The 14859-nt window shown below is 49.4% G+C and overlaps 7 protein-coding genes across 7 annotated transcripts; 5 read left to right on the top strand and 2 right to left on the bottom strand.

Moving 5' to 3' along the window:
- Positions 1-490: 490 nt before the first annotated feature.
- N7484_004076 (uncharacterized protein) lies at positions 491-3428 on the top strand (the record flags this gene model as incomplete). The annotated part of the gene is made up of 2 exons (XM_057114496.1): positions 491-722; positions 832-3428. The coding sequence occupies 2 exons, from the start codon at positions 491-493 to the stop codon at positions 3426-3428; spliced, it is 2829 nt and encodes a 942-aa protein (XP_056974636.1).
- A 374-nt stretch (positions 3429-3802) lies between these two features.
- On the bottom strand, positions 3803-5851 carry N7484_004075 (nuclear export protein Noc3; the record flags this gene model as incomplete). Its single annotated transcript, XM_057114495.1, has 1 exon — positions 3803-5851. One exon carries the CDS (start codon positions 5849-5851, stop codon positions 3803-3805), a length of 2049 nt encoding a protein of 682 aa, XP_056974635.1.
- A 162-nt stretch (positions 5852-6013) lies between these two features.
- N7484_004074 (ribosome biosynthesis protein NIP7) lies at positions 6014-7020 on the top strand (the record flags this gene model as incomplete). Its single annotated transcript, XM_057114494.1, has 8 exons — positions 6014-6254; positions 6330-6425; positions 6486-6584; positions 6642-6652; positions 6718-6727; positions 6781-6855; positions 6912-6928; positions 6997-7020. The coding sequence occupies 8 exons, from the start codon at positions 6014-6016 to the stop codon at positions 7018-7020; spliced, it is 573 nt and encodes a 190-aa protein (XP_056974634.1).
- A 663-nt stretch (positions 7021-7683) lies between these two features.
- N7484_004073 (DCN1 family protein) lies at positions 7684-9099 on the top strand (the record flags this gene model as incomplete). Its single annotated transcript, XM_057114493.1, has 5 exons — positions 7684-7794; positions 7888-7931; positions 8267-8340; positions 8400-8574; positions 8673-9099. Coding segments are annotated over 5 exons (831 nt in total), but the record flags the coding sequence as incomplete, so codon positions are not given.
- Positions 9100-9863: 764 nt separating this feature from the next.
- Positions 9864-10855, bottom strand: N7484_004072 (Mpv17/PMP22 family protein; the record flags this gene model as incomplete). Its single annotated transcript, XM_057114492.1, has 4 exons — positions 10721-10855; positions 10339-10614; positions 9973-10239; positions 9864-9917 (listed from the first exon to the last, which is right to left on the bottom strand). Exons 1-4 carry the CDS (start codon positions 10838-10840, stop codon positions 9864-9866), a joined length of 717 nt encoding a protein of 238 aa, XP_056974632.1. The 5' UTR covers positions 10841-10855.
- Positions 10856-12073: 1218 nt separating this feature from the next.
- N7484_004071 (uncharacterized protein) lies at positions 12074-12645 on the top strand (the record flags this gene model as incomplete). The annotated part of the gene is made up of 4 exons (XM_057114491.1): positions 12074-12214; positions 12380-12415; positions 12461-12537; positions 12597-12645. The coding sequence occupies 4 exons, from the start codon at positions 12074-12076 to the stop codon at positions 12643-12645; spliced, it is 303 nt and encodes a 100-aa protein (XP_056974631.1).
- A 1176-nt stretch (positions 12646-13821) lies between these two features.
- On the top strand, positions 13822-14847 carry N7484_004070 (uncharacterized protein; the record flags this gene model as incomplete). Its single annotated transcript, XM_057114490.1, has 2 exons — positions 13822-13976; positions 14070-14847. 2 exons carry the CDS (start codon positions 13822-13824, stop codon positions 14845-14847), a joined length of 933 nt encoding a protein of 310 aa, XP_056974630.1.
- Between the last annotated feature and the right edge of the window lie 12 nt (positions 14848-14859).

The raw sequence follows: 14859 nt of genomic DNA, 5'->3' as shown, positions 1-14859 counted from the left end.
ATTCGCCTTGGGCTTGGCCTTCGTCATGTATTTGGGTTGTTGAGTAGCCTTAGGTATGATTCTCTGACCAGAAGGCTGGACGGTTGACTGATCAGGGGGCATTGCCGGAAGTATTTCTCTCAAAGAGATAAGCATCTTGAAGGCTTGAATACCATCCAGCAGAGGAAGTTCTTGTCAGAGATGAATGGAAAGAATGGTGGTCAAGTAAGAGAAGTTGAAGCCGAGGACGTCAAGTCGTTGCGATGAAAATGAATGAGGGTAAGAGGATTCAGATGTTTTGATCAGATCCACAGGTTTGTGGATGGAAACCTCCGATGCAAGTCTTTGGATCTTCTGTTCAGCGATCTTCTCACTCTCTTTGCGCTCTTCCATCTTCTTCCCCCGCTCACTCGCTTTCTTCCAAACCCTCCCATTGACCTTTCCACTCAGTTTTTTCCTCTCCAACTCTACAATCTACATTCCTGTTGTCTTTGTATTAAACACCGCCCAGATGCAGCAGGAGAACCAAGCTCTCTCTGGAAAAACGACTATTTGTCGGAAAAAGCTTCAAGATATTGACCACCATGGTGATCAAGAGATGAAAACACACCTGATGAGTCCCACACTGGCTCGTCTAAATGAATTGGGTCTTGATATGAAGCCTCACATCCAGCCTGGAAATGCCTTTGCTCTGATGAAACCCATTGGTGCCAATGGAAGCAACCTCTCTCGGAGGAGCAGTGGTAAGTCCATATATCCGCACTTATTGACTTTTTTCACCCCTCCCCATATTCTAAAGCTCAAGGCCATGGTTCATTCCATTAAATTGACTGACTAATTTGTTATTCTCAGGTGGTCAAGAAGCCACAAGCCTCGACAGGGGTGTTAACCGTCCTCCAATGCTTCGCAAAATGTCAAGCCTCGACTATGATGAAAACCTTGCACTTCCAATGCCTAAGCCTCGCCACCTCAAAACAGATTCGGGCAACAGTTCAAATCCATTTCAAGATCATAGTGAGAGGCTCAATACATTGAACAAACGTTTCGCCACTGATCCAGTAGGATCACCGGTGCATGCGATACCTGAGCCTGTCAGTCTTCAGGATAATCGCGAGGGCAAGAAGCAGTCACGGTTCCAGATGATCAAGTCAAAGTTGAGCTTCAAAGACTTGCGAAAGGAACTAGTAAAGGATGACATGGTTGCTGGTCTCGTTACACCACCTCATCGTGCCGATGCTGATAGTGCTCTTCCCACCTTGACATCGAGCAGCCAGGACTCCAGCAAGAAGACCAAGATACATTCGGTTAAGAAGGATCCCCTTCCTGCAATTTTACAACCTTCCAAACCGAAAACCTTGAATCACTCCACGAAAAAGCTTCCTCTTCCTTCCTCGGGATCCTTCTCCAAGTTATCGGGGTCTACACCTACAATCACCAGAGAGAGAAGTTGCCGAAGCAGTGCCGCAAGCAGTGCGATGGGGGCTCAAGTCCCATCTTCTACGAGCTCGTTTACTATCAAAGAGGAAACAAGCCCAGTAAATTCCACCCCGACTCCGATGGTCCCTGAAAGACGTCGGCCAAGTATTACCATCCCTCAACCTGCTGGTGTCACCCCAATCAGCAAGCCCTTGTCGCCCATCACTTTGTCCATGCCGAAGTGTCCCGTCACGAAGGACTCAGCAGCGAATCTCAGCGACTTGACCGAGGGAGAAGGCAATGTGAAGTATCTTCCAAAGACCTGGGTCGATGGCTCATACCGTCAAATCTCCGACAGCAAAAATCAGACGCTTTCACCAACCGCCTATGCCAAGGGGGAGACATCTGTTGCTTCTCTCTCCAACTATCTTCCGTCATTCAAGGAACGATTAGAGAAGTTGGATCTCTCTCCACAGGAGACTTCCTGTGGTCATGGCCAGAGTCGCAGTACCGCCAATCAAATAGATGACATTCTGGGCATGATAAAATCCATTCAGCGCAGAGTAGATGGTGGAATCGCCAATATGAACAAGAAGCTCGAAGAGCTGTGCGCCTGGATTGGCGATCAGCTCCAAAATCAAATTACAAGCCACGGGGACTTGAGCCGTGCAAACTCCGATCTATTCTCGAAGCAATGTCAGATCTCCCGGGAAATGATGAAGTTCCAACTCGATATGCGTTTGGAGATTGGTACTATGGAGCGACGGTTAAGCACATTCGAGAATAATGTGGTCGACGAACTGCAGAACGAAGTCCGATCTCTCGCCAGGTCATACCAGGAACTAAATCACAAGACGGAAATGATGATCGAAAAGCACTCATTCAGTGATAACAAAAGCTTTATCGAACTACAGGTGCAGAAGAACCTGGAGATCGAAAGAGAAATCGCATACCTGAAGTCTCACCAGGATACCTCAATCTCACAAGACATTGCTCCTTTTGAACCCCCGAAGTTGACACCCCAGCGAAGCTTTTCTAGTAACGATAGTAGCGAGCCCTTGATCAAACCAGCCATGCTTGTGCCTCTACCATCACCCCAAGAAGTCCGCTCTACACCCAGACATGCTTTGATCACCACCGATCATATCCTGATCACGCCCAAACGCATCCAGTCCGCCCCTGAAGAAGTTCAATCCACTCCCAAGGATGCTTCTATCACCCCTCTCCGCCCTCGAGTTGGTTCAATGGTCGAGAGCAAGACCAGTAGCCTGCTCCCCCGCAGCGTGTCTCTCACCGGAAAGGGTATCATCAAGGGAATCAAAGACATTGCTTCCAGCACGCCACCCGACACAAAAGAAAACAGAGAAAAGACCCATCCAGACAAAGCCAAGAGCCACGACGAGTCGAAGAAATGGAACTTGTTTGGCATGCGCACCCGCCGTCGCGAGGACAGTACCTCCAGTAGCGGAAGCAATAAGTTCTATTGGTCTCCACGCCCTCGCCGTTCAAAGGATATTTCAAGCATTGATGAAGCGGCCACAATCAGCTCGCGCTCTTCTACTCCTCCCGTTCCCCCTATTCCTCGCAACCCCCGCACCCGCGCAAATTCTCGGTCCATCGAGCGCATTCCCACTCCGTTCCCTTCTAGCATGGTAGAACCTCTCTATTCCGTCCACCCTGCGTTTCGAGGAGAGCATCATGGACCCAATGGGGCATCGGCTAGTTCTTATGAAACTGCTCCGGAGTCCTTTAGCACTATGGATGTGGATGTTACGGAACAGAAGATTCTGGATGGCTCTGTTTCTGCATTTGCTGAATCTGCTAGTCTTGGAATTGATGATGAGAACAACAAGGTTCCTCTGCTTAGGATTTTGACTCCCAAATTGAAGGCGCGTGAGAATGTTATTGAGGATGCGTCGCCGACCACCATTATTCGTCGATGCAGTGAGAATGCTCGGAAAGATATCTCGCCAACTGATGAGACCTTGCAGGAGTGGGATCAAGTCTCTGTGATTGATACCAAGTTGAATTGATGGCGCTTGAACACCCAATTTGTTCTAGTCCCCACGAGGTCGGCTTGTCACCTCGTATTCTGTTGTTGACGGATGGAAGAAAACAGAATTGTGGAGGTTTGTGGTTGTTGAGAATATCTTCAGGATGAAGCTATCGTGGATGTGTGCAAGTCGAGGGAAGTTGAGAGATATTGATAGCAAGCGAGATGTAGGGATTCACAGTTGATGTCCAATCAAGCGTTCGGATTTTCAATATTGATACTATTTATTGTGAAACACCGAGCCAGGGAATGATAGCCACAGAAATATGAATCGCTTTTAAAATTTACATCCTCAAAATAAGAACATCATAACTGGCCCTCTATATAAACATTCAAAGTAAATCCGTTGACCGTCTATTTGCTAGAGAGCAGCATCTTCTCAATATCAATGGCTGCATCGCGGACCTGGGGACAATAGTGCTGACGCAACAACTCGCCCTCCCAGACTGATCCGGCAAACACATTCGTACCCTCAATATCAGTGGAGTATGCGTTAAACACGCCATCACCCTTGCGCTCATCAGTGTGCCACAGGGGCGAGATGCGGCGCCCGTGGTGTCTAGAGACCTGTTGCATAAGCGAGAGTGTGGCGAGAGCAGACTTCTCAGGGAGTTGAAGCGAGGACGTCATGAGACGCTTAGAGAAGCTGGCAAGTCGGACTGGTGGCGGGTTGCCATGTGCCCGGGAAAGAAGAATTGACTGGAGGCAGCGAAGAAGCAAGACCATTGGAGTCTGGAAATTGACCTTGTTCTTCGAGCGGATTCTGGAGGACTCTTCGGGGGAGTTCGGGTCTGGGAGACGCAGGGAGGTATTGGGGTTGAATTCGACTTCAGGGTTGGTAGATAGGGCGTAAAGGGAGCGGTAGAGGTGCTTAATGAAGTAGCTGAGGTCCAGATGCAAAGTTGTTGCAGCCTTGGCAGTATCCTGGCCATCAAGAAGGGCAAAGGCAGTGACTGTGCACAAAAGGGTCTCGCGACGGGAATCACGGCTAGCGGCTTCAGAGATAGCACCTTCTTTGGATCCATCCTCTTCTTCGTCCTCCCCTTCGTCCTCTCCTTGATCCTCACGTTCAGCGTGTCCGATAAGATCCTTCAGGGCCTCCAACAGATCTCCGAAGAAATCCTGGTTAATGAGGCGAGCGTACTTGGCCAGACCCTCAAGGACGGGACCCATCAGGTGGGGAATCCGTTGCTTCAAAATGCGGAAGTAGTTACCGAACACGAGCTTCAAAGTCTCAGCTTGGTTCTTGTCCCGCTCTTCATGCGAGACGAGTGCATCTGCTTGTTTCATGTCCTTCTCAACCACCTTGCGCTCTTTCATGACCTTGCGTTCTTTCTTCGTACGGAATTCGCGCTTCTGCTTTTGCTTCTTGCCCCGTACTGGTTCTTCTGGTTCTTCGCGGTCGACACGCTCTGTTGATGCCTTGAACGTAAACTCACCCAGTAGACGTAGGTGGAGGAATGTATCCAGAACACTTTCGTGGATGCGGAAGTCCCGAGCTTTCATCATCTTGGAGAGTAAACGGACAGTCTCAAGAGAAACGATACCGTCGATATCTTTAGCAAAGACATCCTCCACGGTTTCACGGCATTTAGCCATATCCGGGTCCACCAGTCTCCGTGCGAGTCGGTTAATGATGATCTTGATCAATTCGGTCCGGAAGTTGAAATGGGGCACAGCCTGGAGAAGACTGCAAGCACAATTGATGGCCATAGTTTTCAGACTGGCATCCTTCTCGCTGGTGTGGCCTCGACCAGGCTTGGCCAGCTGAGCCAATTTGTTGACGTAGTTCTTGTATCCAGAGACAAGGCTCTGCTCGAAATCCCGGAGCTTGCGTACATCCTTCGACACCTTCGCAGTCTTATCTTCTTCACTAAGAGGACGGATGCGGTATCCAGGAATGACGTCTTTGTAGAGCGCAGCCTGGGCCGCCAGTGCCAGCTTCTTCACCGTGAGAGGGGAGTCCGGATTGTCTGCCATCTCAGCCATAGTTTTGAACAAAGCAATATTCTCTTCAGGGTCCTCATTGATCTGGGAAGCCATCCGAGCAAGGTCTTCCTTCGCTTGCATGATCTGCACCTTTATGGGAATCTTGGGTTTTTCCTCTTCCTCCTCCTCTTCCTCCTCCTCGCCGGATCCATCCTCCATCTCGTCATCGTCGGTGCCCAAAAAGCTGTCGCTGTCTTCCACTTGCTCTTCTACGTCATCTTTGGCCTGGACGAATCCCTCGGAGGTTTTGATGGGCAATCGTGTGCGCTCGGAGTCTTTTTTGTTCGTTTTGCGCGGGCGTCGCTCGTAATCCTGCTCAACATCCCACTCGCCGTCGTTGGTGTACAGTTCAGAGTCGCCTCCATCGGCAGGAGGACTCAATCTCCGCCTTTTTGACGATTGACCGCGTGCCATTTTGTGATTTTGAGGTGTAGTAAATTTGCGGGAATCGAAGAGCGCAAAAGCTTTGCGGCGAAGAGAAGGCGGTGCGGACTAAAAATTTCTGCCGCATTTTTTCCAAGTTCTCCACCGGGAGATTTTATCAAAACTTATCTCCATCAACCATCGTCGCCCATCATGCGGTCTCTTACTGAGGAGGAAACTAAAACTCTTTTCACCAAGATCGCCAATTACACTGGATCTTCTCTATCACAGCTCGTTGCTCCCACTTCCGGAGATGGCCCCAATGGAGAGGGAGAGCGTATGGTCTTCCGCATACAGAAAGACCGAGTCTTCTATATGCCTTTAAAACTTGCCAATCTGGCTGTCTCTATCCCTCGCGCTAGCTTGTTGAGTGTTGGAACAATGATTGGCAAATGTATGTTTACCCTCCATTCCACCATGTCGTATACGGCGCCTCGAACCTTCGTAACTGATTTCTTCATTCTTCTAGTCACCAAGACTGGCAAGTTCCGCCTTGCTCTGACCAGTCTCGATGTCATCGCCCCCCACGCCAGATACCGTCTTTGGATTAAGCCTAACGGCGAGAGTACGTGTCATACAAATCCACTGATGGTCGAGGTGCTTGTGCTTATGCTTGTTTTCTCAGTGCCCTTCCTTTACGGTTCCAACGTCGTTCGCGCCCACATTGCTCGCTGGAGCGAGGATGCACCGGAGCATTCTGGTTGTATAGTATATTCTATGGACGGTATGTCACACAGCTTCTCGCTTGCTCCTGAACCATGCTAACTTTTCGTTTCGATAGATACTCCTCTGGTACGTTGAAACTACAATTACTAACAAAATGCATGACTAACAATTCTCTTTCCTCCTGCAAACAGGGCTTCGGAGGTATGTCTGACTGTTATCTGTCTTATCTAATGCTCTGCTAATCATCACAACAGTGACTGCTCGATCCACTGCTGAGATTCGCAAACTCGATCCTACTGCCATTGCTCTCTTCCGGCAAGCGGACGTCGGTAAGTTTATTATCCAGTCGCAATTTATCTTGTTATATGCTAATCTCTTTTTGCAGGAGAATATTTGAGAGAGGCATGTGGCCCCTGCACGGCAGACAGGATGGTCTACCTTTTATCTGAATTTTGGCTAACATTTAACAGGAGGATACCCTTTTCACCACCTAAAGGAGCACCGTTTAAACTGGAAACTGGAGTTTATGGAGTCATTAGATGTCAATACAAAAGTCTTATTGCACTTCGGTGTGGGTTTCCTTTGTATCAAATAGCACGGTGGTCAGACATGGGTCCGTTATAAAAGCTTTCTGAGGACTTACTTTGGTCTAAATACTTGGATACACAACATATGGCAGTTAGAGCTCCTCTTCGTTTAAATTGACCTGATCAAGAGGAAACAATCTTGCGACTGAGAATGACCCATAGGCCATAGAAATGGGTAAAGGAGAGAACACCTCAGAAGATATGGAGGGCTCTGGATATGTTGCACTGATGTAGCGAACTAATTTTGACAGGAGTATATGCATTATCGTAGATATTGTCGCATGCAAAAAGCAAACAATTTTCATATTCATGTATAAACGAAGATCATTTATCTCTAGATAAGATAAGCAGTGCTGCCTCAGGTATCAGCTGAGTAATCCCCGCCGCGGGGACATCAAGAAGCTGTTTGAGCAGCGCGGGGACTTGGACCAAAAAAAAACGACAAGTACGCGACAACGATATATCCCTCTGACTTGGGTTTCTAATTCTTATCTCCGATTACCTCCAATTCTTCCGGTCCTCCTACCCCGTCCGACTCCGCCCATCTCGTTTTGCAACCTCAATATCACAATGCACCGCGGAATAAACACCCCTTCTGGTCCGCCCTTGACCGAGGGCCAGAGGGAAACTTTGAAGCAGTTCTTGGATATTGCTGCCACGAGAACAAGCACTGCTGTGGAGGTATGTCTCTCCAGGTTTGCTGTGGTTGGATCCAATTCAGGCCCGCTGCCACGAATGCGACCTGATGAGCTCTCCACTAACGTATAGCTTTAGTATTTGAGAAAGACCAAATTCGATTTAGGACGAGCTATTAACATGTGAGTTCTATTTAATATTTATACTCAACCTGTCAATGTGGTTTCCATCATGTGCGCGCTGGTCTCTAGCTTTTGTCTAAAGTCCAGGCTGTCTTAGCATGCAAGACAGGCCACACACACAAGCTTTTGCTCCCAACGCAAAGCTAGGAAAGCGATTCCTACTTTGTGTATCCCGTTTTTATCCAGGCTCTCCAATGTTGACAGGTCTTGGCGTGGTACTACAATTGTCGCATTGCGCATAGCTCCAAGACCAGCCGGCCAACGCTACCCGCATGAGAACAGCTTAAACAAAATCCAGCGCGCCACAATCAAGCTGACTATTCTATCTTATTCAGGTACTACATGGATGAGAACAAGGGCAACAAGGCCCTCACAGCTCCACTGACCAAAATTTTCGAGAGCTACCGAGGTAATTCCACCTTGATATCCGCATCGAGCCCAATAAAGCAAGTACTCACCTCGCATTAGACCCCGACGCTGACGAGGAGGACCAATTCGGCATCGATGGCGCAATGAAATACTTCCACGACCTTGAAGTTCAACTGGACGAAATCGTCGTGCTCGGTGTCGCGGAGCTATGCCAGTGCCCAGCCATGGGCGAGTTCACCAAGGAAGGATTCATGAACGGCTGGAAACTCGTTAGGTATGTCCCGTCTTTCCCACAATCTCCAACCAGTGCATTCGTTCAATCATCCAATCACCATACCATGTACGCCAGGATCATACTAATCAACGTCTCAGCTGCTCCACCCTTTCGCAAATGAGAAATCACATCCAGACCCTTCGCAAAGAAATCCCCGAAAATCCCACTGTCTTTCGCCGCGTTTACCGATACTCCTTCCTCCTCTCCCGACTACAAGGCCAACGCGGCGTACAATTCGAAATTGCCGCCGAGCAATGGCGCCTTTTCTTCGACGAAGCATCCGGCGGTATCAAGGGAAACACAGAGACTTCACCGTGGCTGGACTGGTGGCTTGAGTACATGGAGAAACGGGGCACAAAAGTCGTCAGCAAAGATCTGTGGGAGCAGCTTGAAGTGTTCTTGCGGAAAGCTCTTGAAGATGAGAACCTTGACTTCTGGGATGCCGATGCGGCGTGGCCTGGCCTTATTGATGAGTTTGTGGATTTTGTCAAGGAGAAGAGAGGGGGTACCCTTAAAGTTGGATCGGAGTGAGTATTGAGTAGGGTTAATTCCGTGTCCAATTGTTCATCGGGGGTCGGGAGGTACACCCGGGTTGAGGATTTTGGTATCAACGGTCGTGAGTTTTTTTGATGTTCAAAATGGTTCGGGCATCTCTTCATGGACCTGGGTTGAACATTGGGCATAGGGATGGTTCGTTTCTACGAGTTTTTATGACTACTTATGAGTGATGTAAGCCATATTCTTAATTTCAATGCCATCCTCATTTGAACTTCAATGTTACCATTGGGCATCATTACAGGGCTGATGGCCCAGGTAGAGTTTGTTTGCTAAGACATGGATCCAAGTGGGTCCGATCGATAGTCTGGGGTTTTATAGATGGAGATCGATCTGAAAATACATTATATCCTGAGATAAGCTGCAATACACGGGTATTCATCTTGAACTGGTCATGTCCACGTATAATTCTTAAGCTACGCCTGGGATCGCATCCAACTTTTGGAAGGTTGCCAATATTCATAAAGTATAAAGTAATTGGGAATTCCATTCGTCGTAAGATTGAAATAACATCAGTTGAGAAAGATATTTGACGCATACCGAGATGCAGAGATGTTTACACAGGGATCAAACACCAGGGACATAAAAAAAGACATCACACAAAAGAAAGGGGGAATAGATATCTGCAGAAATAATCGAACGGATGCTGTACTGTACGGATCCAGCTCATTTCGACGTGGGGAGGACTCGACTCCACATTAGAAGGTTGCTCTGCAGGGAGGTGACTCAGTCCTCTAAGGGTAGTCGCGCTTCTCGTAGTCACGGCGCTGATCACGCTGGTCGTAACGCTAGAACCATGTTAGCAGACACTCAACCAAGTACCGAGGAAACAGAAGAGCTCACCTTGCGCAGAGCTTCCAGACGCTTCTTCTTGGTGTGGGTGTTAACGTAGGTTCCAATGAAGAAACCCATGATGTTGAAGAAGGGCACCCAGGTGTGCTCGGGGAGGAACTTCTGGGCAAAGGCCAGAGCCAGCGGGGAAGTAACCCAGCTGACCTTCATGACGGGCATGAAGCCGGCACGAACCGTAGCGCGAACCTGGTGGAAGGTACGCGCACCAGCGATGACCGCCATCGAGCACAGGTAGACGGAGTTCTGGATGGGGGAGATCTATCGGGTAACGCGGGAAGGGTTAGCGCTTGTCTTCGCGCGCGACGTGGTTGCAATTGACCTGAAACAGCATCGGGAGGAAACGGATCAATTACGTACAATCAAGTTGCTCACCAAGATCTGAAGGATCTTGGCCTTAAGGCTGGTGCGGCCAGCGAAGATCTTCTGCAAGATTCCGATGAGGACGTGGCCGAGGGGCGCGGCGATGAACATGCCGTAGAGCGACATCTTGGGGATGCGCGAGGAGAAGTAGTGGCCATGCTTGCCGACATCGTGGGCCAGGTAGGAGGCGAGGAGTTCTTGGAGACCAGAGAGCACACCGGAGGTGAGCATCTTGGTGCGCAGCGGGTTGTGCTGGAGCTGCTTGAGGTAGGCCTGCGACAAACATTCCTCGGATCAGTATGGAATGTCGGGGAAGGGAGGTCATGAATGAATTACATGGTTTGAACCAATTAATTCATCGATAGGAAGAGCATCTTACCGCGAGGTAGCCGGCAGTTGTGTGTCCACCGGTCAATCGCTCGCCGACGCGGTGCACCAGGTCCTCTGGCTTGCCGCCAGTGACGGTGCGAACGGTCTCTTCTTGGAACTTGACAGACATGGTGGGCTATAAAACAGACCCTAATACGCCTAGGATAGAAACAGGAATTAATTAAGGAAACATGCAAGTAGAAAGTTGGGGGCGGGACGTGTTTGTTTATGAAATTGGGCGAGAGACAAGAGGGGGCTGGGCCGAGTCTAATCTCCCGAGGTTGTTTCTTCCCCTGACCCACGTACCGTTTGTATTAAACTTGTACCGGAAATAGTACAGTATAAAAGTCGCGAGAATAATCTAATGGAAGATCTGGGGAAATTAAGACAAGGCGGTCTAGAGAGGGGGGTTCCGTATATTTAAAGCGGTCGGTTTCTTGAGTCGGCAGATGTGGACGTGGATTGGGTTCCATGGGGGCTGGCGGCGATATCCACGACTCCATTGGCCGAGCTCATCGGAACTCTCCGAGCCCACTCCGGTTGCACCGCGCAACACATTATATGCTCTGTTCGATCAATTCTAACTCACCCTTAGGGCATTGCCTTTGATATTGCAAAATGCCAGATTCCATACAGAACATTGGGTCCCGTCTTTATTCCCCTGTTGTTCGTACTCCTACGTAGAATGGAACGTTGTATTGAATGGCTACATTGATTTTCTGATATGCTTCCATCCAGATGGGGATCAAGATGCGGGAGGCCGCAGTGCATAAAGTCCTTTACATAGTGAAAGCATTCACCAGTCCAATCTCCCTATCCTTGTTATTTACATGAGATTAGAGTGTTGGATCACTGTAGATTTCACAATTCTTGGGATTTCCTGGAAGAATATATCAGTCTGGTTGACCTTACACATAGACGAGTCTCGTTATGATGTTGAAGGTATAGGCGAAGATCGGAATGAGCAAAGCAATGATTATAAAAGCACGAGCTGCCATGGGGCATGCAGAGGACTATAAAGCTGTTAACATTACTTTCGTAGTCGTTGCAACGCGAATCTGTATCTCAGGGGAGATAGAAGCATTGCGGGAAGCTCATCGTGATAGACAGTGCCAGATATACCGATGCCAAGTTCGCGAGGCCGATGCTCTGCCGACTTGTCGAGGCCGGCAATTTCGTAGATGCCGTCTTTGCGAGGCCGGCGCCGGCGTGGTTCGTTTACTTCCTCTTGCTCTCGGTGCCGTCTTCTCTCACATCTTGAACGTTGTAGTGCAACCACAACCACCCATTGCTCCCATCATTGTTCAATCCATTATCAAGCCGTTTAAGATTCCTTTCTGCTGAATTGACAATTTGTCTCAAAATGCCCCTCGCTTTCGCTCCCCTCCAGACCATCCCTGAGGGTGAGGTTTTCGAGCTGAGGCTGGTTGACTCGCGGTCGGACGACGACCTCTTGCAGCCCCTTCCACCCTGGGATCCCATCAAGGCTTCAACCAACGCATTGGTAGGTCATTGAAAATCTCTGGCAGATACTTTCGAGGCAGATTTTATCAAGTCAAAGAAAATGAATACCTCATTTGACCCTGCACGTGATGCCCTGCGTGTCTAGCGACAGATGCGGTGTTGGGAAACAAGAAAGCAGGAGGCAAATGCTAATACTAGCGAATAGCAGGTCACTGATCCTGTTGGCGCAGCCGAAGTCCAAGTAAGCGCTTGAACGTAATACCATGCATATACCACGGCTAACAAGACACCAGCCGGTTCTCAGGCGCTCGGTATCCATCTTGTCAATTTCCACTGGACTTGGGCGCCCCGTCAAGAAGAGAGGTGAGTAGAGCAATCAGTCCCATATTGAAGAAATTCTGAGGCTAACAAAATGGTTCTAGTTCCCCGTTGTTGCTTCTCCTGAAACGTCAGGAGGGAGCAGTTGAGTGAGAGTGGAGGTGAGACGTTTGAAGTGTCGGATTCGGGAGGAATCTGGCCTTTATGTATTATTATTTGTATCCTTGGATAAGCCTTCGGCGACGGGGTTTATTGATGTGGTATCAATTCCAGTTGATCAAGGTCGTTTCGAGAGTGGTGGTGTCGCATGGATGTCGTTGGTGGCTGGAGGGTTCAGTGACAGCCCCAAGCACAGGATGAATGGGCCGCGAGGCAGCGAGGCTGCAGCATGACAAACACCGTCGATAAGGAGAAATCCCTCCCTTCTCGCTCCCAGAAATCTTCCGCCTTCTTCGCATCCTGCGTGACTTCGGTTCTTTCCCCTTGAACCCAGGCAATTGTCGGAGGGCAATACACAGACGCCCAAATCAGAACGCTCGTCGACCACAGCAAGAACATTCTGCCCGTACATAATGCGAACTATTGCAGCCGCGAGTTGGAATTATGGCTGGAGACGATATTCTGCGAGGAATAGAGCCTCTCACCAGAAAACCGAGCAATTTAGCAGGACCGTGACATGTTGAACCGGTAACGGTATCATAATCTGTCCTGCCTCCTCGGGTCCAACTAAAAGGAGCCATATGTGGCCTCCAGGAACCGACCCAAGAAACCGAAGCATCCCCGTTGACCGACCATTATGCGTTCGGGTGTCCTGATTAGGATAGCTGAGGTTGAGGCGAGAGCGCTGGTTATATTGGGAGTGATACGAGCCTGGCTTCAATCATATGCAGCTGTGCTAATTTCAAGTATCACCACGCTCGCGCATGTGCGAGGTTACTTGTGCTGGGGATTTGGAAGGGGCCTCTTGGGGGTGTTTGGCATGGTTCATACGGGAAAAAAAAAAAAAGGAAAAAAAAGGAAAAAAAAAAACACAAAAACGAAAAAAAACCCCCCAAGATAAGCCGGCGGAGAAAGAAAAGATTCTGGAGATTACAGAAGGATCTGATGATATTTCACGAGCACTCGCCGTCAATGAAGTCCATGATATGAGATCAACGTTCACGCTCATGTGGAGCTCGCCGAGTCAGGAAGTCCCAACCTTGTTCCGAGCCTCGGTTCCTTCCGTCGCGCGCGATTTCCGTGATATGCGCTTGGTTATCTTGTGGTCCGTCTATAACTCCGAGGAGCTGGTCTTTCTCTTATTCTTCTTTCCCCCCAAGTAACTTCAAAATGTCGACCCCTGAGCATTCTCCCGACAACTCAAAATCGCCAGACGCTCAGCATGTGGGGAAATCTAGCCCGACAACCGCGGGGAAATCGGCGACACGGAGACAATTGTTAGCAGCCTTGACGGCGACCGACATGACTATCCGGCGTTTAGATTTGTGAGTGATTTCCTCCGGAGCTATGTCACTAACAGCTATACAACCATAAGAAACGGCTGTGTTCTTGTTCCGGTCGGCTAACATCTTCTCCAGACTCCTTTCCTCCGCCAACGGACAAGAGAGAGTCCTCGCGACAACAAATTACGTCGCATCAATTCTACAACATCTCTGTGCTTCGGCCCCATGGATCGCACTACAAATGCGCATGGGAATTCTGGCACGGCTAAGAGGCCGAGTTCCCTCACAACCCTCCGCACCCCTCGCCTCCTCCGCGCCGGCGAGGTGGTCAGCCCTCTCCAACCTCGCCTCAGAAACCCGCTATAATCTCCGGCTTTTTGGTCTATTACCACTCTGGATCTGGGGCTCTGAAACAATCAAATCACCACCCTCGGACCCAATCATCCACGCCCTGACCCACCTGCAGGTCATCTCCAATGTGATCTACCAGCTTCTCGAAAACATAGCCTACCTCGCAGGAAAGGGCATCGTCTCCAAAAAATGGATTGACAAATACGGCGGCATTGATCTATGGTACATATGGAGTACGCGTGGCTGGTTCGGCCACATTTTCTTCCAATTCTTCGTCCTGTGGCGTCAACATGTGCTGCGCAAAAGACGCTTGGCCGAGAAACGCGCCGCTGCCGGCAATGTCGAGACCGAGGAAAACAAGGCCGAAGAAGCCGAGGCGCTCCGCTTGGAGATCAGATCCTGGAAGAAGAGCCTAGTCAACAACACTATCTGGGCCCCCTTGTGTATCCATTGGTGCTTTGAAAAAGGTGTTGGCATCCCCGAGAACCTGACGGGCCTGGTCAGTCTCATGGCCGGTGCTTGGGGGTTGTATGATTCGTGGGTCGCGACAGGCAAGGCCTGATTTGCCAATCCC

The sequence above is a fragment of the Penicillium longicatenatum genome (assembly GCF_028827895.1).
Source record: "Penicillium longicatenatum strain IBT 33135 chromosome Unknown contig_2_segment0_segment0, whole genome shotgun sequence".
NCBI lineage: Eukaryota > Fungi > Ascomycota > Eurotiomycetes > Eurotiales > Aspergillaceae > Penicillium > Penicillium longicatenatum.
This window is presented reverse-complemented; position numbering and strand designations above follow the sequence as displayed.